Here is a 22,610-nt window from a genome sequence, read left to right as displayed (position 1 = left end):
GACTGCAGCTCATCCAGCCAAAGTGGAGCCCATTTCCACCCCTTGAGTCTGGGTTTGGCTGTGTGACGACATTGGCCAATGGAACAGTGGCAAACAGAAAGGAGGGACTTGAAACGTGCTAGTAAATCGGGGCTTGCCTTCTCCTATTGCACCTGGAATCTGGGGCTGCCATATGGGTGAGCCCAAGCTATCCCTCCATTGCCGGAGGGTGAGAGGTCACACAGAAGGGAGCCCAGGCATCCCTGCCCCCTCAACCCAGCCTGGCCGAGCCCAGCCCAGCCCAGATTGCTGACCCACAGAATCACAAGCTAAATAAAAGGCGCTGTTGTTAGCCATTAAGCTTTGGGAAGGCTTCAGCAGCAAATGTGAACGGATACAGCCAGGATGTGGGACATGAAATCGGAGCTACTCTGGCTGAATCTGGGGTGAAGGGTTAGCATTTTGCTCCGTAGGCTCCTTACATCTTCTGCAGCAGCTTATGTTCACCAGCTCTTCGCCTCTCAGCTTCCTTCCGAAAGGAGGCTGCAGCCCTGCATTTTCCAAGGCCCTTTCCTCAAGAACACGCACCATAGGCTGGGAAGGATTCACACTGACTCTGCAACACTTCCCTCCGGTGGCGTCCTCACCTCCTTCCTCTCCTCCCTCCCACCGGGTCAGTACATCACCTCTCCTCACAGAAATCCGGGGACTTCAGTCTCTAACAATCCTCTGTCTAGTGTCTTGCAAATGTCACAGCCCTAGGCTTGTTCCTCCTCTGCCCGGGTGCAGCTCTTATCCCACAGAGAGAAGAGAGGAGCTTTATTTCCATGGAACCCCCTGGCAATGGGGAGAACTCGGGTCCAATGACATGGAGGGCTGTGTTCTCTGTAGGCTGCCTCCTCGCTTACATAGGGTGAAACCTTTCTCACCACCACTATGGAATAACTGCTCACCCTCCAGGTGCATGAAAACTCACATTTCCTGCATTTGTATTAGTAACTGAAATAAGGATTGTGAACTTGTCTATTTTTTTCTTTAAGTTCTGTTATTAGGTGCATACAAAGGTAGATTCAGTATGTCTTCCTTTTAAACCGACGCATCATTATGAAATGTCCTTATTTATATCTAGTAATTCTTCTTGCCAAAAAGTCTCTCAGTCTGATATTACTTACGATATACCGACTTTCTTTTGGTTAGTGTTTTTGTGGCATATATTTTTATTTACATTTAATATAATTACAAGTAGAGTTGGTTTTAAGTCTGCCGTTGTGCTATTTGCTTTATGCTTAATCCATAAGTTCTTTTTTCTTTTCTTTCTCCTTTCCTGCCTTTTTTATTACTCAGGGTTTGTTTGTCTTTTAATTCCCCTCTATTAGCTTATTCTGTTATATATTCTTATATTATTTTAATAGTGGTTACCCCAAATATTTCAAGATATGCATCCTTGACTTTTTATAATTTAAGTTCATGGCTTTGTCACTTCCCAAGTAATACAAGAAAGAACTTTGCAACAGTTTATCTTTTTCCATTCTTTATGCTATCTTTTTTTAGAATTTTTATGAGTTTATTTGAGCCAAACTGACAATATGTGCTGGGGAGCAAGATCTCAAGTGCTCTCCTCCTTTATGCAATTTTTTTCATGTACTTTACATCTATTTATCCTAACTCTCATCATGTATTTTAAACCAATTGCTAGCATGTGGGTATGAGATCCTTTGAAATTCAAGTAAATAAAAGTCCAGGAGACAAATGCAGTGTTGTGGAAGCTTAAAGGAAGGATCAAATGCAAGAGAATGTTCAGAAAGACAGATTGCAGAAGTCATTGAGTAACTGCATATGAAGAGGACAAAGGAAAGGCAAGGCTTGAGAATGACTCGGGCTTATAAGCTTGAGACTCAGGAGGAAACGGATGCAGTGGATAGGTCGGGAAAACTTGGACTGGGGGGTCAGGGTTTGGGTGGGAAGAGAAAAAAACATTGACCCCTGGAAACAGAGGACCGGATTTGGAAACCATTTAAATATAACACTTTTATTGGAAATTGTGTGAGGAATGAGTTTATTACGGGACTAAATAGAGGGTGGGCAAAAGTAGTTTTACAGTTGTGCGTGGAAAATAATACAATAATTAATAAATAGGAATACAAGAGTAAATTCTGTTTCATGTACTCTCAAGTCACGGGGACAGATGTAATTTATAGCCTGGGGAATGTAGTCAATAATATTATATTAATTTTGGGTGGTGACAGGTGGTAACTAGATTTACTGTGGTGATCATTTTGCAACATATACAAATGTCAAATCACTATGCTGTACACATGAAACTAATATAATATTGTATGTCAGTTATGCTTCAATTAAAAATCAATAAATAGATAGCTTCTTGAAAGTAGCATCAACCTTGATACTTTATAAATGAGGAACTTACAAGCTTTTAAATCAAATAGTATATCCTCAGATCAGCTTTCTAGCAGTAAAGACAGCCAGCCAGTGGCAAACCCACATGGCCCATTAAAATTTTAAATACAATCTGCCTTTCCCAGTAAGCAATTCATCAGAGATCAAAGGGGTGAGGATATTAATATAAGTTTTAAAATTAAATTAATATAAGTTTTAAAATTAAATCTGTATTCACAAGGATTCATATCAACCCTCCTCAGTTCTTCCACCTGCATTCTTGGGACAAACATTCTTCTAGTTCCCGGGGAAACCAGGTAGGGGGCCATGTTGGCATTTGCTTACTCATCTTTTTCACTATACCCAGCAAAGCCTGGCACACACAGACGCTCAAGTCAGCTTACTGACTTGAATGGATGATAGACATGGCCTCTGCCCCAAAGAACTCAGCGGTGAGGGAGAGATGAACATGCAACAGGGTTCACTGCTGCCTGTCACCTCAGCTTCCAGCTGCAGGAAGATCAGGACCTCAGAGGCGTACAGGCTGTCAGTGGAACCAGCTCTACAAGTACCTTAGAGGAACAGGCGCTCACCTCACAATAATAACAGTTAACACTGTGCGAGTTCCTACTAAGTGCCGGGCACTGTTGTGTGTGCTTTCTGCCTGTTTTTTCCTTTAATTCTTCAACAACCCGAAGCAGTAGATCCTTCTATTATCTAATAACCCTGTTTTCACAAATGGGCACAGAGAAGATAAGGAACTTGCTCAAGGTCACATAGTTAAGTAGCAGAGGCTGGATTCCAACCCAGGCCAAGCCCTGGGCCGAGCTGCGGTGCTACCTCTCCTGCCTGATGAAGGGTAAGAGATTTCCAATCCCCCCTCACATAATCAGCCTTGAGTTCTCACCATTAGAGACACCTCTAAGGGTCAAACAGAGACAAATCCTTTACTGAGTTAAGACATTGCTTACCTGGGAGGGGAAACAAACTCACTAGCTAATCACGTTAGCCAGCCTCAGGGTACGAGTTCTAAATGGCCATCAAAGTCCATTAAGAACCGTGTGTGTGTGAAATAAGCCAGTCAATGAAGGAAAAATACCACATGATCTCACTCATTCATGGATAATAAAGACCATTATAAACTTTTGAACAATAATAGATACAGAGGCAGAGCTGCCTCAAACTGATTGTCAAACTGCAGCCGGAAGGCCAGGGAGGGTTGGGGGGCAGGAGGGAGGGGGGTAAGAGATCAACCGAAGCACTTGTATGCATGCATATAAGCATAACCAATGGACATAAGACACTGGGAGGTAGGGGGGGCCAGGGGATTGGCAAGGGCGGGGAAGAAAAAAAAGGACACATATGTAATACCCTTTGTAATACTTTAAGCAATAAAAAAATAAAAATTAAAAAATTAAAAAAGAACCGTGTGTGTGTGTGTGTGTGTGTGTGTGTGTGTCCGTTAAAACCCTCACTCAGGCAGTGCTTCCAAGTAGAGAGGGCAAGGAAGACCTAACGCAGGGGCACCATCCCCCTATCCCAACACTCCTCTGCCCCTATCCAGGCCCTGGGGGAGCACCACAGCCGGGAAGCAGGGTCATGGCTGAGAAATGCATTAGGAAATAGACCAAGGAAACTGCCTGACCAAGCATTTGGGAGCAGTGTTCCCTGGGAGCCAGCCAGGTTCTGGGAGCAGTGGAGCCACCCACTCCGTCCCATGACAGATCTCTGGAGGGAGTGGTGTTAAACGGGTTTCTGCTTTTGAGCTATCAGGGATTTGAGTAATTAAGGTCCCAGGAAATTGTCTGACATTAGTCCTGGCCACACAGAAAATTCAGTGCAGCTGTACCTGGCTGAGCCCCCAGCGACTCCCCTCTCTGCTAGGGAAGCACTGGGCTCCTTCCACTGTTGTAGGTTGTGACCCAATAGATTCTGGCCAATTGTGTTGGTATTTGTCTCTTTCTTTTTAATATATTTATTTTTATTTATTTCAGAGAGGAAAGGAGAGGGAGAGAGAGATAGAATTATCAATGATGAGAATCATTGATTGGTTGCCTCCTACATGCCCCCTACTGGGGATCAAGCCCACAACCTGGGCATGTGCCCTGACCGGGAATCAAACCGTGACCTCCTGGTTCATAGGTTGACGCTCAACCACTGAGCCACGCCGGTAGGGCTGTATTTGTCTCTTGTGAGGCACAGAGAAATGTTGAAAAAGTCAGTTATCTGCATCTCCCCACATAGCACAGCCAGTGGGAGGAAGTCAGATCTCAACAAGTGATTGTTGCAAGAATAAGTGAGTGAAAGAACAAATGCATCGGAGTCAGCGCTATTCTCATTTTCTCTCTCTCTCTCTCTCTCTCTCTCTCTCTCGTGTGTGTGTGTGTGTGTGTGTGTGTGTGTGTACACGCATGTGTGCATATATATATTTATATGTGTGCGTTTATTTTTTAATGGTAACATCAGTTGAAATTCTGACCCAACCACAGTGATTTCTTTTAGGTCCCTAGACTTGGGACCCACACTTTTTGCTCTGTTGAGGTAGGAAGATGTCTAGATCTATTAGGACTCAAAATTCAACATCCAAGAGAATGGTCAAAGCTCAAAACACTAACCAGCTTCTCATATTACCGAGGACTGAAATGGCAGCACCAAGATTGCACGTCCTCCACATGCTCTGGGCAGGCCGAGGTGGGTGCTGACCCAGGAAACGCTCTGACCCTCCAGGCCCAGCCTCATTCCTGGGCCCACCAAGGCAGCCCTGGTGATTGACAGGCATAGGGGGTGCCGCCAGGTTGCCTTCACCTGCTGCAACTCCTTTTGTTTCCTGTGGGCCACTTTTCAAATGGAGTTTTCAACACGCAGGAAGCCTCCTCTTGGCTGGCAAGAATGCAAGGAGTTTCCATGTTTATTGCGTTTCCGCTCCTAAAAGCCCTGCCCTTTGGAGCTTCGCCCCTGTATTGCTGCCCAGGTCTTACACAAACCTGCCGTGTGCCAACGCCAAGTCACTCCCCGCCTGCTCCGCACACACACCTCTCAGCCCTGGCCCTGGTGTCCTCTTACCTGTGACCTCCACTTTATTTCCCATATTTATAACCACAGGTTCTTACAGAAATTTCCCCTGACTGCCAAGATTCATTCAACACTGCAGGGTAGATAACATGATAGTCTGAGGACATTGTCACGATGTGCTGCCAGAAATCTGCACCTGGAGGAAAGGAAAATCCTGAGAAATAGACAAATGTATCTTACAGGTAAATACAAGATATCTCAATGTGGCTTTTTTTTATCAGCTAGAATTGAATGTAGCTGAATATGAGAGAAAGCCCCAATTAGCAGGGACTTAAGCACATAAGATTTTATTTTCTCAAATAAAAGAGCTGGGCCCCAGCTGGTGTGGCTCAGTGGTTGAGCCTTGACCCAAGAACCAGGAGGTCATGGTTCAATTCCTGGTCAGGGCACATGCCTGGTTTGGGGGCTCGATCCCCAGTAGGGGGTGTACAGGAGGCAGCCAGAGATCCATGTTCTCTCGTTGATGTTTCTATCTCTCTAGTCCTCTCCTTCCTGTCTCTCTAAAAAAAAGCAATAAACACATAATTAAAAAGAAGAAAGAGGTGGGAAACAAGAAGTGGGGAAGTAAGCAAACAGACCTGGTATTGTCAATTCTATTAAGCTCTTTCCAGCTCTTGCCTTTAAGGTCTAATATGGCTGCCAGAGCGCCAGCCATCGTACTCATGTCCCAGGCAGCGACTGACTTCCAGAAGAGGCACACAATACTTTCACATACTGGGCATCTCATTGAGTAGATGTTTGGTATCCACATCCTATTACAATGGAGATCAGGAAATATAGTCTTTATTCTGAGAATCCAGAATGTAGAACTGTTTTATAAGACAATTAATTGGCCTTATCTCTTCAGAGATGACTGTCCCAGATTTTAAAAGACTAAAGAGACATATAGGTGAGCCTTGATTGACTATAGAAGATATTTTGAGGGCAATAGGGAAAATTAGAATTAGGACTGAATGTTAGATGATATTAGAGAATCATGGTTAATTTTATTAGATGTAATCATAAATTATGTTTTCATAGGAGCATGTTTTTATTTTTAGAAGATGCAAGCTAAGAGTGAGGTGTCCTGAATCTCCCACTTCCTTCAAAATGTTTTGTCAAAATTCTGCATATAAATAGGTAAAGATATTTATAAAGAAAATACGGAAAAGATATTTTTATTAGCTAGATAGTAAGAATTACTCATAGTAAGATGGGTATAGTGGGTGGAAGGGGTATAGATATTTATTATACTACCCTTTCAACTTTTCTCTATGTCTAAATTTCTTGTAATAAAAAGTGGGGAGAGTAGTTCTCTGTTTGACTCGGCTGGTCCACAGTCTCATGTGTGGTTGGCTGACTCCTGGTGAAAGGGAATGATGTTCCTCTCAGCATTCCGCAGCCAGTCAGCTCAAAGGGTCTGCAGGTGGTGGGGTGCATCCCCCAGGCTTAGCCAGGGGGTCCTGGAGCTTGTGGAGATGGGGAGAGAGAAGACTGCATCTGGCCCTCAGCCTCTTGGAGGGTCTTCCCCATCACTCGGAAGACAGCACGGCATCAAGGTTCCACACAGCCCATCACCTATTTGAAATAACAACGTGACAGAAGATTAAAGATGAATCCAAGACAGGCCAATGCCTCAGTTACAGCCTCGTTAGGAGCCTCTGTCCTCCCTCCACCGTTTCTGCCCATATCATCTTGGAGCAGGCACTCAACTTCAGTTTCCTCGTCTGTAAAATGGAGATCGTAGTCATTGCCTCACCCACCTCCAGGGCTGTGTGAGGATCAAAGAAGAAGTCGTGTGTGATTTGCTGTGAGCTAACAAATGTGCAAGATTATTAGGAAGATGACCTTGCTCGCCCCAGAACTACTTCATCCTGTTATGCTCTCATGCAGTTACCCACAGACACCAGGACCAAAGGACATTTTTCAAAATTCTGCTTGTGGTGGTTTGGAAATACCTCCACAAACTCTTTGACATTCCTCCCTTCAAAAATGGAACCTAATTCCCCTCCCCTTGAGGGTGGCCTGGACTAAGTGATTTACTTCTAACATAGGGTTGCCAGATAAAATACACGATGCCCAAATGAAATTTAAATTTCAGAAAAACAACAAATAAATTTTCATATAAGTATGCCCCAATTACTCTGTGGGATATACTTGTACTAAAGTGTATGCATTGTTTAACTGGAATTCAGATTAACTGGGCATCCTGTTGTTTTTGTTTGCTTTACTAAAACTGGCAACTCTATTCCAGTGAATAGAAGAATGAATGTGGCATAAGTAACGATATGTGACTTCCAAGCATAAAAGGCATTGCAGCTTTCACCTCCCTCCCTCTTAGATCACTCAGTCTGGGAGAAGCCGGATGCTGTGGTGTGAGGACACTCAGGCAGCCCATGGAGAGATCCACTGACACTTTGGCCAACAGCCAGCACCACCTCACGAGCCACGTAAGTGACCCATCTTGCTAGTGGATCCTTCAGCCCCAGTTAGCCCTGGATGACTGCAGCCCCAGCCAGTGCCGTGGTTACCACCTCATGAGAGACCCTGAGCCAGAACCACCCAATTAAGTTGCTCCTGAATTCCTGGCCCAAGGGCACCGTGTGGGATAATAAGTGATTGTTTCCAGCCTCTGGCTCAGCCCTGGTGGGCACTGTGGTTCCTACAGGATGATCCCACTTGTAAGAAGCTCAGAGATTTGACCACTAGACCCTCCTCACCACCTCCTATCAGACCACTCAAGTGCCCAGGGCAAGGTTCCATGGAAGCTTTTTTAACAAGTAATGGCACGCAGCACGAAGTCTCTCTGTAGGGAAAAGGAACTAATAGTGCTTTTCAGAGGCCCCGTGCGGCCCTTCCCTGCGTGAGAAGAGAACTCAGGGCCTGCGCTCAGTTCTGCCGATTCCGAGCTGCCTGGTTTGGTGAAGCTGTTTAATTCCTCAAAGCTCTGGTTTTATCTATATATACAGGTGCGATAATACCTACTTGCAGGACTTTTGTGGGGATTGGAGATATGAAAATAACATTTATTAGGAGGGTAGGATGTGCTAAGCACTATTGCACTTCATATGTAATCTCCTAACAACCCACTGAGATGGGTAGTGTGCTTCTCCCCATTATACACGTTAGGAAACTGAGGCATGCACACTTTACATGATTGCCATTGCTAGTAAGTACACATGTGCCTGGCACATAGTATGCATCCTTGTAAAAGTTACTGTTTAGATATCTTTTACCCTCCAAACCACTTTTTTTCTAGGAGAGAAAATGGGGCGTCAGCGGGGATTGGTAAATCTCCTAAGGCGACTCCAAGTCTGCACTCTCCCCCCACCCACGGTGAGTCATCCCTGGGGCCCTCCTGTGGGAGGGGGTGCAGGAGGGGGCTGGCTGAGATGGTCGTTCTCCTGATATCCCTCCACCCACCGCCTTTCTCCTGCTGGTGTGCTCGGCTCAGAGGAGTTAGGGAGTTATACCGCCACATAAAACATGCTGATTTCTGCCTCTCTGATCAAATGAGTTGCTGGCTGGCACTCCTGGGTGGCAAGCCGCCTGGAGCTGGAGAGCAGTCCTCTCCCAGATGGAGCTGGGCCCCCATTTGCCACCGAGAGCAGAGCCAGATGAACCCCATGTTCTGTACATGTGATTTTCCTGCCAAAATGGGCACTGAGCTAGCTACCCAAGTCACACCCTTGGCGACACCCCCACCCCCGTCTTCAAAGTAGCAACACTTTCGTTCTTTCTCGTGTCTTCTTTCAAGAGCCCTTTATTAGATTAGACCCACACGGATAATCTATCTTCAAGAGGGTTCCTGTCTTAAACCATTGGGCAGCACAGTCCTGGGAGTGTAGGTCCCAGGCGTTAGGGCAGGGCACCTGGGGACAGGAGGCATTTTAGAAGTTCTGCTCCTACAGGGCCTGGCATCAAATGGACGCAACTGTATCAGTGCCATATCCCGACTTCGATGGTTGCATTGTGGTTGTGTAGCAGAAGGTACTTGTTTGCAAGGAACCCACACGGACACATTCAGGATGGTGGGGCATCAGGTCAGCAATTTACTCTCATGTGACTTAGTATTAAAACAGTTCTTCGCACTGTTCTTCTTGAAACATTTCTATATATGTGCATGCAGATAGATTTAAAAGGTAGTAATGGATACGGATGTTCATATATACAAAGAAAAATGTTTAGAAATATCTAGAGATACAGAAGTTACCTCTGGGAAGTGGAATCGTTTGGGGAGGGGGTGAAGAGGTAGACAGCTTTTACTTGGGGGCTGTATGATGTAAATTTATTAATGAGTAGGTATTTTCATAATAAAAACCAGGAAAACAATCTTTGGAAGAAAAACAGCAGGAGACTGGCTGCCAGTTTCTTGGCAAAGAGTGAATGGGGAGGAGGCCCAGGCTGAGGCCGAGATGAAAAGATGAGGCAACAGGACACGTTATCGCTATTGCAGCTCCGTGCTTCTCCCCAGAACTACCGAGAATCAAACTTAAAATAGTCTGTCCTGGGGCGGAGGGAACAAAGGTGATTTTCTGTTGGCTGAGAAGGTGTGCCAGGCACCACAGCACTTCCCAGACGAGGCTCGCACTTCTCTTGCCCGTGTGCTTCCCAGTACTGAGAAGATTGGCGTTTCTCTTTGTATTTAGTTAACGACTACACCTCTTCAGTCTGATGGCACCGTCACATGACACGTGACTTCTTGTGATGGGTTGAGTTGTGTGTTCCCAAATCGATGTGTTGAAATCCTAACTCCCCGATACCACAGAGTGTGCCCTTGCTTGGAGACAGGGTCATGAGCGAGGCAGTCAAGTTAAAATGAGGTCACTGGCGTGGGTCCCAGTCCAGAATGACTGGCGTCCTTGTAAGAAGTGATCAGGACACAGACACTCAGCGAGAAGAGGCTGTGAAGACACAGGGAGAGGACAGCTATCCACAAGCCCTGTTCTTACAACTTTTGTCTGAATTTGAAATGTTTTCAAAATTAAGTTAAAACTTAAATAAGAACAAAAATAGAATGTAAGCGTCAAGCTCTGGGAAAACCATTGCAGACCCAGATAGCAGAGGCCTGGAAGGACCTGCAGTGCCTGAAGCCAGTGGACCTTCCAGAAAGAGCTGGGATTTATCCAGGTTTTAAATTGCTTTATTTTTTCCATGAGCCCCCGGCCCCCAAATATCTCATGTCCTCGCAATATGAAAGGATCCTGGGACTTGAGTCTGGAAAAGGTCCCGGATGCAGTTCCTCCTGGCAGGTGACTGCAGAAAGTTTTGTGTTGATTCTGGGACCCTTGCAAGTGGCTTTCACAGTCCGCCTGGCCTCACAGAAGGGGCTCCTGTGGTTTGCAGATGTGGCTTGAGACAGTCCTCCCTCTCTCGATCCAGCCACAGAGGCTCGCCTGACTTAGTGGGAAGAAGCGTCTGGACCGGGCTTCCCACCGACAGTGTCCTCACCTCCGATGGTCTGCTCCAATGGCGTCTGTGACGCTGGGAAAACCCTGCTCCCTGGAAAAGGGAAAACAAAGCAAGTTCAGCAAATGATGAAGGACAGGCCCTGTTCTTACCAGATGCCCACATTCACCGGGGCTCCACCTGCTCCATAACTGCACCTCCCCCCTCTCTTGATCCCAAACACAGACCTCATGCCCCTGCACTGTCTTCATCCAGGAATCTAGATCTGAACACCCAGGTCTTAGACCAGAAGGCAGGCAATTTTAAGTATGACAGCTCCCTGACATCAAGCCAATGTGACTGAATTAATGAGGAGAATGCCACCAGGACTCCGCAGGCCCATACACACCATTGCCTTGGGTGTTAATCTTGAATTCTTCAACACCGTTGGTCCTTCATCAAAGGAGCAACAGAGTAATTTCCCCTGCATTCTGAGTATACCCACCCCTCAGATCCTTTTTGCATGAAGAGTAAAGACAGATCAGTAAGACGCCCTTGATTCAAGTCATTCTGAATTGATACATTAACCTCAGTTTCAAGCCACACGTGGCCCCACTCACTTCAAAAGGGCCTCCAGCTCCCGCTTGACTCTGCCCACCACAGGTGGCCCCCAGTAGGTGAGGGCCGTGTACAGCTGCACCAGGCAGGCCCCCGCCTGGATCTTGTCCAGTGCGTCCTGCCCACTGCTCACACCGCCAACCCCGATGATGGGAACTCTGCCTGTAGGGAAGCACAGGGCAACACCATGACGATGTGGGAACCAGGGGCTCAGCTGGGCTCCAGCCCTCGGCCCACCTGCTGACTGCAGCGGTTCAGGGAACCCCGATTCTGATCACAGCCCAAGAGCCCGAGCCACACACAAATCCGAAGACGGGGACATGGAATCCTTGCCTTGGGTGAGTGCGTACATCTCCCGGATGGTTTGCGTCGATAAGTCCCGGAGGGGCTTCCCACTCAGCCCTCCTGTTTCGGAGCGCAGGGCACCCTGGAGGCTGGCAGGGCGACTCACTGTGGTGTTTGTCACAATCAACCCATCGATGCCCAACTGCGGTGTGAGACACAGAGAGAGCTATCCAGTCAGGGCTCTGTCGGACTCGGAGAAGCTGCCCCAGGGGCTGAGACACAGGCAGCCAGGTGCCCACACCCACAGCCCCCAAATCAAGGACTACCCCGGACTCACTATGCTCCTGAACAGGTGTCTAAACAAGCCTCAACATGACAACAGCTGCCGTCACATAGCGACCGCCTAGAAAGCTCCCTTGGGACAGGGTTAGAATCCTCCTAACAACCCAAGGAGCAGCCCGGAGAGCCCAGAACTGCCCCTTCTGACATTCCATGGATTTCTGTCTGTTCTCAGTTGTATCACATTTATGAGCCACTAGTCTACCATTCTCCAGGGAGTAAGCGATGGAACCAAGATTTGAACCCAGGACTGTGGGGCTCAGTCTGTTTCCACTAATCTCCTTCGACACAGAGACCAGGTGCTAGACTGGAGAGAGAGGAACACAGGCACACTTCGGAGATACCGCAGGTCCAGTTCCTGCCACAACAAGACTAGTCTCGCAATACAGGGAGTTGTAATCCCTTTGCTGGTGGAGGGCCTGTGACGTGCAATAAAGCAGGTATGCCTGTCCTCCACTCTGACCAAGGCTGGCCAAGGACACAAGCCTGAAAGCCCCAGCTGGATGAGGAGGGAAGAGGCACCGGAAAAAGATTCATTCAAACATTTATTCAAGCATCCACTTTTTATCTTATGAATTAAGTTGTGACAAATACCAAACCAGCCCTCAGTATCACAGAGAGAAAACCACAGAGGCTGCGTCTGGGCAGCAGGGAGGGCCCCTCACCTCTCTCACCACACTGGCGATGTCCTCCTTGTCCTGGGCTGTGAGGTCGGGTGCGATCTTCACCAGCAGGGCCGGTTTGTGCGCTCCCTTCAGGGCATCCCTCTCCTGCAGCACCTACAGCGACAAGTGGCCAGAGATGGGGACCCCTGAGACCACAGTTGGGGGTGCACTGTGACCTGCAGCGCAGACCAGTGTATTTTCACATCAGCTATCAAACTGAAGCATGAGCAAGTTCTCCTTCTCGGAAAACACAGCCCTCAGTTATGCACTATTCCCCATCCAGGCAAACCTCATTCCATTCTCTTGAACCAAGAAATCCCCAGGACTAAGTCCCTAATGTGGTCATGGGCATCGGCTAATATATTGTGGCTTATTTAGACTTTTGTTCCTAAAAGAGATAACAAGACTGTGTGATGAAAAGTCATTCAATTCACTCATTCATTCAGCGTCCTAGGTGCTAGGGACAGCATGGTAAATGAAATTTATGGTCCCTTCATTGTTGAACTTGAGGGACAGAAAACTTAGAAATTAACTACTACTGAGCATCATCAGTTTTATGGTGGGGATGAGAGGCATAGTGAGGGGTCCTAGCTGGCTGAAGTGTTAAGGACAGCCCTACATGGTGCCATGGAAGCTTGGCCCTGGAGAATGAACAGGACAGGCTGGAGGAGCGGGCTTTGTAGGAAAGCATTACAGGATTTAATGTAATTTCCCACCTTGGTCAGCAGGTGGCGCAGCTCATCCTTTCCCTGAAGGCTCCGCAGCCCTGCAGTGTTGGGACTGGATACGTTCACTACCAGGTAGTCAGCCAAGGGGCCCAGGACTCGAACCCCCTCTGCGTAGTCCGAGGCAGCATCCACCGAGGTCTTATTCTTCCCCAGGTTTATTCCCAGTGGCAGCCCACCTGCAAATATCACTGGTCAAGATTTTGTCCCCACACACCACTTCCTTGACATGAACAGCCTATAGGCCCTCCCCCTGCAATGTGAACTTCGAACACCAGCTAACAAATGCTACGATATCCTGCTCGGTGCTGCTGCCTGTGGACCAGGAAACAGCTCACCATCTTGTCTGTGTAGCAATGTTGGGGCAACCACGAAGACATTTTACTGCATTGTGCCCTTATTCTTTTTCCCCCCTCATCTGAGGATATTTTTTCCATTGCTTTTCAGAGAGTGGAAGGGAGGGAGGAGGGAGAGAGAGAGATAGGCAGAGAGAGAGAGAGAGGGAGAGAGAAACATCCATGTGAGAGAGGAGACACATCGATCGGTTGCTTCCCATACATGCCCTGCAAACCCGCAACCCACGTTTGCCCTTGACCGAGAATCAAACTCGGGACCCTTTAGTGCAGGCTGACGCTCTAACCATTGAGTCACACTGGCCAGGGCATACCCTAGTTGTTTTAAAAATTTTGATGAAAAATGGAGAAATTCGGAATGCAAATACTAGTGACAAAAAAGGTAGGGCTCATAAATGTCATACAACTGAGAACAGACAGAAATCAATAGGAATGTCAGGAGGGGCAATTCTTAACTCTCAAGGGCTGCTCATTGGACTTGGTTTGAATGACTGCGTGTGCAGTTGTGAAGAAAACCCAAAATTAAACACTATGTATAAAATATTGGGAAATATTATTTTCAATTATCATGTAGACGTATCATTGTTTTATCATTTCAGTTTTCTGAGAAGGGCCTCCCTCTATAACTAGGGTGATCACACAGCCCAGTGCTCCCAGGATGGCCCTGATTAGTCCTGTAGCCTGGGCATATTATTAATTCACCCTCAAAAGTGTCTCAATTTGAACAGTAATACAGCCACCTTACTGAAAAGTCCATTGGATTATCACGTCTTGCATTTTGGACTTTCCAAAAAACACATTTCAGTAACAGGCTTTGTATGAAAGCAAGGCGTTTTCTCCTAAAACACCATCTTATCTGCAAAGGTTAATGGTACGTCAGTGGTACCAGCTGCTTTTCCATCTGACGGTTGGGAAAAAGACCTGAGACATCAAGTTAGCGCAGAAAACTTGAGTCAGGTCAAGGAGGATCAAAGAACAACATCCAGTCCTGCTGAGTACCTTCCCATACCCTACAGTATCACCCTGTTATCATCAGCTTGCAAGTAAATGACATTTGTGTAGCTAATTGTGTGTGTGTTGTGGGGGTTGGGGGGTGAGGTTAGAACCCAGTGGACAAAGGTTATACAACATGATGTCCTAGCTTTCCAAATCTGGCCTCCATCCAGCCAAGGGCATTTGTAAGTTCTCATTCTTTTTCCACACAAAGAAACTGGCCTGAAAGCAGTATCGCTTCCACGTAGCTAAGGATCTTTCATTACTAGTCATCTCCCCACACTGACAGAAATCACTGAATTACTCTATCCCCAAGGGGCACCACAGCCTTTGTCAGCTCCTGTTCCTTGGCACGGCACCAGCAATAAGCCGTCCTCAGGCTTCTAGCTGCTGGGAAACTCTGTGTGCATAGCTCTGCTATGGGATTTTGCTTCACTCCAGAGACTATTAGCACCAGAGCGTGGGTGAGAGGATGGGCAAGGGAGAACGGGGAGACAGCTTGTATGAAGAGCGCTGTGGACAGCCAAAAGGAAAGGGAGGCAGGAGAGTATCACAAACCATGAAAGTCATACTATGACCTTCAAAGTTCCCCAAACAGCAAGGTGTGTAGCATAGCAGGCTCTGGTTCTGCCAGAGCCACCGATTTCCAAACAAGGGCACTTCCTACTCCCCACACCAGAGACTGCTGATAGCCTCGGCCCTTTCAACCTCACTCACCACCAGGATTTCTAATGAGACTAAACCCTCCTGGAAGGAGGCCTGTAGTGACCCAACGAGGGGAGAGGCCGCAGCCCCAGACAATCCCCGACAGCGCGTGGGGAGGTGGGGAAGACAACAGCACTGCGACCACCAAGTGCGTCCTGAGGGCCAGCGAAGCTGGAACGCATGGTGGTCCAAACTCCCACATGCCGAGAGTCGTTACCCCTGAGTGGAGGAGGATGTCAGAAATTTAATTGTCTTCTCCATGCTTCCCTGTGGTTAGCAACGCTCTATAAATCCACTATATAAGGGCCACAGGACAGCAGAGCAGGACAAGGAAGTTGGCGCTCGAGCCTGCCCACAGCTTAGCTGCCTCTGAGATCACACAGGCGCCACTCTGCTTTGCTCACTTCGAGGCCGGCCCGGTGAAGATATGACATGGCTTCCGTAACTTGGCTACATTCTGAAATTCTGTTAAAATCTTGGAAACTGTGGAACCAGGAAACCAGGAAAATTCCTCTAGGAAAGAGCCCTGAGTGCTGCAGTGTTTGTTTCAATTGCTCAATCCCGGTTATGTCACCAGGAATGTCCCTGATGTTTCTCCCACAGGTTTCCTTCCAACAAATGAAGGAAGCCCCTCTCAGGCAGCCCCACTTTACCTTCTGTGAGTCTGGCCTGCGTCTGCTGTCTGGCCCGTAACCTGTGTTCCACCACCGAGAACCCGTGACTGTTAAATCCGTATCTGTAACACACGCAGGGGGGGAATGGACAAGGTGAGAGCCCTCAGCCAGGAGGCAGACTGCAGACATGGCTCCATGGCCGTATGTGTGACTTTCAAAGACAGAAAAGAAAAGGAAAATGAGTCAGTTCTTAAGACTTCCAAGGTCTAAATGCTCCTGGACTTCCTAGAAGAAAGTCCCCACTCCTTACCTATGCACTCCTCCACCAGTGGAGCTGTCACCACTCTGACAACCCCTTCTTCCCACCTCCTGCCTGTGCTCCATGCATGCACCTGCTGGGGCCCATCCTGCCACTCCATCTCCCCAGCCCGTCTGCCTATTAAAACCGTCCCCTCTTCCTGGCCCAGATCAAAAGCTCCCCAGCCTCAATTGATTCCTCGCCTCTCGGCACTCACTGAGCGCTTTGTACTGATCTTTTCCTGGCGTGAGATGTATGCATATGCATGCTTAAGTTCCCCTCGGATCATCAACCTCTTGAGGACAGGGACATGTCCTCATCACCCCACCACTAGACAGTCCACAAAGGCAGTGACTTCATCTCTCGCTCATCTCTGTCTCCCCAGCCCCACTGAGGGATGTTGCTCTGATGGCCACCCCGTCTCCCTTCCTCCCCTGAGACTGGGTGAAAATGGCAATGACTCCTTTCCCAGACCACTAGCAGTTGAAGCATGAACAAGTGACTGGGCGTGGTCACTGAGACACAAGGGCAGACTTTGGAGAGCTCCTAGGATGCTCCCATATCTACGCTTCCTTTTCCCTGTCTGCTCTCGGATGTCCACATGGGAGGACGTGATGCTTGCAGCTGGGGTAGCTGTCTTACAAACAAGGGAAGGCCCAGAGAAGCTGGACCAGAGTCTGACATTGCCCAGCTGCTCAACCATCCCTGGAAGTGCCCACTACACCTGTTATGAGAGGAACATAATAGCAAGCGCCTATAGTTTTTTGTTTGTTTTTTATGTGCCTCAGGCATGAAACAGCTCTGGCCACCAACACGGGCATCAAGCTAGGATGAACCAAGGGCTGTCCATCTGCTTTGCCCCTGATTGATATAAGAGCAACACCACCAATCGGGTGTTTCCTTGCCCAGTGCTGGGGGACAAGCGCCTATTGTTTAAGCTACTTGGTTACTTGCAGCGGAAAACACCGAAAAGACACAGTGGCAGGTGCATTGGTTGACTGATGAATAAACTTATTCGTTCATTCAACAAGAGTTTACTGAGCGCCCTAACCGGTTTGGCTCAGTGGATAGAGCGTCGGCCTGCAGGCCGAAGGGTCCCAGGTTCGATTCCGGTCAAGGGCATGTACCTTGGTTGCGGGCACATCCCCACTAGGGGGTGTGCAAGAGGCAGCTGATCGATGTTTCTCTCTCATCGATGTTCCTAACTCTCTATCCCTCTCCCTTCCTCTCTGTAAAAAATCAATAAAATATATTTTTAAAAAAAAGAGTTTACTGAGCGTCCACTATGTGCCACGCAGAGCAAGGAGCTGAACCCACCGTGCTCCAGGGCACAGGCTCTCCTCTCAGCCACGTCTCCTCTAAGGGTTCCGCGAGCACTGGCACCCTGCTACCTGCAGCGACTTGGACGTGCTGGAGATATTGACCCCAGCCTGCAATGCCACAGGAAGATCAATAATCTGATCTCTAGTGCTGGAAAATTTCCCTGAAGCAAGCACAATCAAGCGGGAAGTGGCAGCCTAGTCCACTCCCCATAGGTCGTCTTCCAGAGGCCAGTGGCCCCTCGGAGGCTCTTCAAAATTCTGTTACCAAAAAGTAGGAACGTCTTCGTTTTCTGGGCTTGCTGTACAGAAACTTAGCAGGATTATAAAGAGGACTTACACACTCTAGAAGGATCTCTCTTACTAAAAGCAGCTGTGTATGTTGATTATTAAAATTTCCAGCTTACTAAAGTTGGGGCTGGGCTATCCAACACAAGAGCCATAGCTACACGGGCCACTGAGCACTTGAAACATGAAGAAAAACACACACTGGATCTGGAAGACTTGGTACAAGGAAAAGTGGGTCAGTAGCTTCTTAATCATTTGTATGTTGATTATATGATAAAATGATATTTAGAATATATTAAGTACTTAATTAAATAACAATATACATTACAAAAACCTAAATAGAATATATTACTGAGATTCATTTCACCTACTTCTCTTTACTACTTTATCATAGCTAAAATAAATAGCTATTTTATCATAGACTATTTTATGTTACCTATGGGGTTTGCATTATATTTCTACTAGACAGCGCTGGGCAAGGGCAATGGAGTAACAATGTGGAAAAGCATAAGTCGACAGTCAAATAAGCCTAATTCTGTACCCAAGCTCTCCTGCTTGTGACCTTGTGGCTGTAGCTAAGTTGTGTTGTTCTCTGAGCCTCAGTGTGTATATGTGCTAAACTGAAACCCCAAAACCTGCTCCTACGCCTGGCACATAGTAGGTGCTTCACCTGGTTCCTGACAATGACAGAAAAATGCCTGCATCACAGACAGAAAGAACATCCAGAGGTCCCTGCAGGGAGGAGGTGGCCCTGTAACCCCTGAGCTGCTCACCTACCTGTTAATGACGGCTTGGTCCTCGGGGAGGCGGAAGACTCGGGGCCTGGGGTTTCCTTCCTGAGGTTTTGGGGTGACGCTGCCTATCTCAACAAAACCAAAGCCCATCTTGTACAGTCCGTCCACAGCCTCCCCATGCTTGTCAAATCCTGCGGCAATTCCTACTGGATTTCGGAATTTATGGCCCAGGACTCGCACTTCCTAGGGAGAGGGAGACAAAGTCAGGTACACAGGCTAGACCAGTGTTTCTCAGAGTGTGGCCTGGCACGCCTCCATCGATTTCCCTGGGGGGCTTGTTAAACAGCCTATCTTCAGTCTAAGGCAGTGGTTCTCAACCTGTGGGTCACAACCCCTTTGGGGGTCGAATGACCCTTTCACAGGGGTCGCCTAAATACATCCTGCATATCAGATATTTACATTACGATTCATAACAGTAGTGAAATTACAGTTATGAAGTAGCAACGAAAATAATTTTATGGTTGGAGGTCACCACAACATGAGGAGCTGTATTAAAGGGTCACGGCATTAGGAAGGTTGAGAACCACTGGTCTAAGGAATCAGATTCCTTGGGGGCCAGCGGGGCAGAATGGAGCTCTGAGCAAGTCTATTTCTAACAGTGCTCTCCGGGTGATTCTGACGCCTGCTGAAGTTCAAGACCACTAGGCATTATCATCCACCAGCAAGAGTGAGGAGAAAAACAGGGTTTCCACCACGGTGCAGCAGGATGAGGACACTGTCTCTTCTAGTGGCAGGTAATCGTCATCCCTTCTTATCCGCTGTCCTTGGTGGAAGAGAGTGGCTTGTTGGTGTCGGCCCCCTAGTTAGTGCTATTTGAAACAGTGTCAAGCAGCAAAACCCTTGGATCAGCCTAGAATGTCAGCCCCAGCTGCGTCCCTCTCAGCCAGGCAGACTCCAAGACCCCTGTGGGGCACCAGACACGTTCACCACCTCCTAAATAATGACTTGCTGAACACATCTGCTCAACACTGCAGGACGGGGAAGTGACAGGGACCCTGAGACCAAAAGGGAAGATGCAGACAACGGCCGCTTTGATTTACGACAGCGACCCTTCCCCGAAGAGTGCTTCTTGTCTGTCGTCTTCATGTTCACGTCATTCTGATGTCCCCCGTTTGGTAAGAAGTCTCTCGGATGGAAACTGCCAGGGCTTACACAAGGACACAGATGCTAGCAGGCGCTGATTCTTCTGTTTGTTTAGCTGCAGGAACCCCGGCACCCAGAGCAGTAACAGGCACACGTGGGCCCTGTGCTAACACAGGAGTGAATAACCCTGGGATGGATGTCTGTGTGCCTTCCTGGAAGGCTTGGCTACACATGCCTGTGTCACAGGAGGCGTTTAATGACTGGCATGTTTCCCTATTTCGCAGTGGTGAAGACTGAGCCACCTGACCTCAGCAAGGCAGGCCAGTGGCTACGGGGACTCCAAGGGTCTGAATCCTGGCTCATCTACTCCCCAGCTGTGTGACTTCGGATAATTCACTTAACTCCTCCGTGCCTCAGTTTCCTGATCTGTAGATGGGGATGACAGCTTTTTTTAATTGGGGCTAACTTGGGACTCTGCTTTTCAGAAGGCTCAGCCCCCACTGTGTAAATGAGGGGATGTGGGCCTTGTATTGCACAAGGTGTCCCAAGAGGACCTACCAGCATGTCGGAGTCTTGAAATGTGACACGAGGAAGGAGCCCCAAGGCGGTGACACGAACAGCCAGCCTGTGGGCTGACTCGGGGTCCAGCAGCCCCTGCAGAGTCGGCATCAAGTGTTCAGCGTAGAAATGCTCATCCCCCGTGGCCGTCAGGTAAGAGGCGAAGAGCAGTCCTCCACCCCCCAGGATGATCAAGGCATCCTGGGCCCGCCTCTGGGGGGAGAAAGAAAGCCCATTGGCCCTCAGAGCCAGGCTGCAGCACCTTCTCTGAGCCCTTTAAACCCCCCCACACAGAGGACACAACGACATGCCACATGGAGCAATGCCCCTAGCTCTCTGCCAGCACAGGTCTCCCTCCTTTCCCAATAAACACAAAACCATCTCCCGTATTGTCATACGCATTGGCTTTTCCAGGAATACAATGACCTTGTAAATGGAGGGCCTGTGCTAGTTTGCACAGAACATTACCAAGAAGTGTTCCCTATTTCAGAAAATCCATCAGGAATGGTAAGGTGCTTTGCTTGGGGTGTGTGACAAACATACCTGTGGCACTAGAATTCCTAAGCAGAGGCTGACTATTTCACTATCTAGGTGTCGTGCCCTACCATTTACACATTGAAATGCATATTATTTTTAATTACTTTCATTTCTCCTTTATATTTAAATTAGGACATTATAATGACTTTTTAAAATCATACATAGGAAGATTACATTATATATAAACTCCATCTCAGAATAATAAAGGGAGTTGCAATTTTTTTTTAAAGGAGCACCAGGTACTATTAGGTCAATAACCACTCTCCCAGAGGAGGGGTCAATGGGGGGAAAAGGAGACGTGTAATATTTTCAACAATAAAGATAAATTTTTAAAAAAACACCATTCTCCTAGTTCAACATTGGTTCATAATACTTTTCTCTAATTATCACTGCCAGATGCTGGGTCATTCATTTGTTAATTCAGTCATTCATAGATGGGCTAATCAGTGAGTCCTTGCCTTCTGGGGATACAATCTCATGAGGAGACGGAAATCAATGATCATGTAAATATACAGTGGGGCCTTGACTTCCGAGTTTAATTCGTTCCCAGACCGAGCTCGTTAAGGAGCTCGTTAACTCAAATTACTCTATCAACTCAATGCAAAAAATCGGCCGAGAGACAGCTGGTATCTCAAAAAACTCGTTAGTCGGGACACTGGTAAGTCAAGGCCCCACTGTATAACTACAACTGCTATGAAGAAGGTATAGGGTAAGAAGAACCGAGCCTAACCTCAGAGGTAGAGGAAGGCTTCCTTGAGGAAGTGCCACTAATATTCCAGGGATAAGCGGGAGTTAACCAGGAGGCAGTGGGGGAGGGAAAGCGCCAAGGCTCTCCCCTGGCAGAGGGGGATGGGGAAAGGTTCCTCTGGAACCGAGGAGTTAAAGTATGGCTCAAAGAGAAGCTGGGAAAACAGGCAGAGATCTTGGCCAGAATAAAGATATGGGTTTTGTTCAAAGGTCACATTCGCCTTTAAAGATCACTCCAAGCTGTTAATGTAGTGGATCCAGTATTTGCGGTCTTACTTCTGGTCTCCAGGCTGTGGGAACGCCCCTGCATGTCAATCAACAAATACCAGCACCGTTACACGGAGCCCCCGCCCTACATTCTGTCCAGACGGGTTGGGAGCAGGTCTTGTGTCTTCACTGCACGTTAGAAGCTGCACGCAGTGCTGGGCCCTCATGTAGTCACTGGCCAACGCGCGCTGACAGAGTCTGGCGTCTACGCGGACACACACGTGCCGTTTACACACAGACCAAGTACATGTGTACAAATGCACACACACGACCCTTTGCAGAGACACCCAGACGTGCCCGACGCTCTCGGAGCGGCCTCCCGTCCACACCTCGCCGCGGCTCCCCCTGCATTCCCCGCCAGCCCTGCCCTCGCCGACTCTTCCTCGCCTTCGCGACAGACCCAGTTTCCACACTCACTTTCAGCTGTGTCCACGCCATGGTCCTCTCGCCCCTGGGCCCGCCTCTGCCTCATTTCCATTGGAGGAGGTGGAGGGACACCGCTCATCTCCGCCCCCGGAGCTGCCAATTCACCAATTGCCGGGCAGAGGGGTGGAGCCGGCGCCTCTGAGCGGGGGAAGGCCGCGCTCCGCCCTCAGGCTCTGGTTGGACA

At 48.1% G+C, this 22,610-nt stretch overlaps 1 protein-coding gene and 1 long non-coding RNA gene across 6 annotated transcripts; one reads left to right on the top strand and one right to left on the bottom strand.

The window, feature by feature from the left end:
* The first annotated feature begins 83 nt into the window (after positions 1-83).
* LOC102261249 lies at positions 84-20,441 on the top strand. Of its 3 annotated transcripts, none has more exons than XR_001359626.1 (4): positions 84-652; positions 7,766-7,874; positions 8,684-8,760; positions 19,408-20,441. It is a non-coding gene; the product is annotated as an uncharacterized LOC102261249 (long non-coding RNA). The 3 variants fall into 3 exon arrangements; XR_314447.2 differs by lacking the exon at positions 84-652 and adding an exon at positions 4,775-5,627; XR_001359627.1 differs by lacking the exon at positions 84-652 and adding an exon at positions 6,489-6,564.
* DHODH (dihydroorotate dehydrogenase (quinone)) lies at positions 9,456-22,607 on the bottom strand. 3 transcript variants are annotated; one of them, XM_005881185.2, is made up of 9 exons: positions 22,418-22,607; positions 20,450-20,662; positions 18,792-18,991; positions 16,149-16,231; positions 13,436-13,623; positions 12,720-12,833; positions 11,764-11,917; positions 11,433-11,592; positions 10,776-10,926 (listed from the first exon to the last, which is right to left on the bottom strand). In XM_005881185.2, the coding sequence occupies exons 1-9, from the start codon at positions 22,436-22,438 to the stop codon at positions 10,872-10,874; spliced, it is 1,188 nt and encodes a 395-aa protein (XP_005881247.1). In that variant the 5' UTR covers positions 22,439-22,607; the 3' UTR covers positions 10,776-10,871. The 3 variants fall into 3 exon arrangements, with proteins under 3 accessions (XP_005881248.1, XP_005881247.1, XP_014384638.1); XM_014529152.1 differs by lacking the exon at positions 22,418-22,607 and adding an exon at positions 22,010-22,369; XM_005881186.2 differs by lacking the exons at positions 11,433-11,592; positions 11,764-11,917 and having other exon boundaries at positions 9,456-10,926; positions 22,418-22,493.
* Positions 22,608-22,610: the final 3 nt, after the last annotated feature.

This window comes from Myotis brandtii, unplaced genomic scaffold, assembly GCF_000412655.1.
Source record: "Myotis brandtii unplaced genomic scaffold, ASM41265v1 scaffold670, whole genome shotgun sequence".
NCBI classification, from domain to species: domain Eukaryota; kingdom Metazoa; phylum Chordata; class Mammalia; order Chiroptera; family Vespertilionidae; genus Myotis; species Myotis brandtii.
The sequence above is the reverse complement of the archived record's forward strand: the minus strand, read 5'-3'. Positions and strand labels throughout refer to the sequence as shown.

Excerpts from the sequence above, each read along its gene's own strand:
- DHODH (XM_005881185.2), bottom strand. The coding sequence starts at position 22,438 with ATGGCGTGGACACAGCTGAAA. Across the intron at positions 18,992-20,449 it reads TTCAAGACTCCGACATGCTG|GAAGTGCGAGTCCTGGGCCA; the intron begins GTAGGTCCTCTT and ends CCCTCTCCCTAG. Across the intron at positions 11,593-11,763 it reads GATGTACGCACTCACCCAAG|GCAGAGTTCCCATCATCGGG; the intron begins GCAAGGATTCCA and ends GCTTCCCTACAG.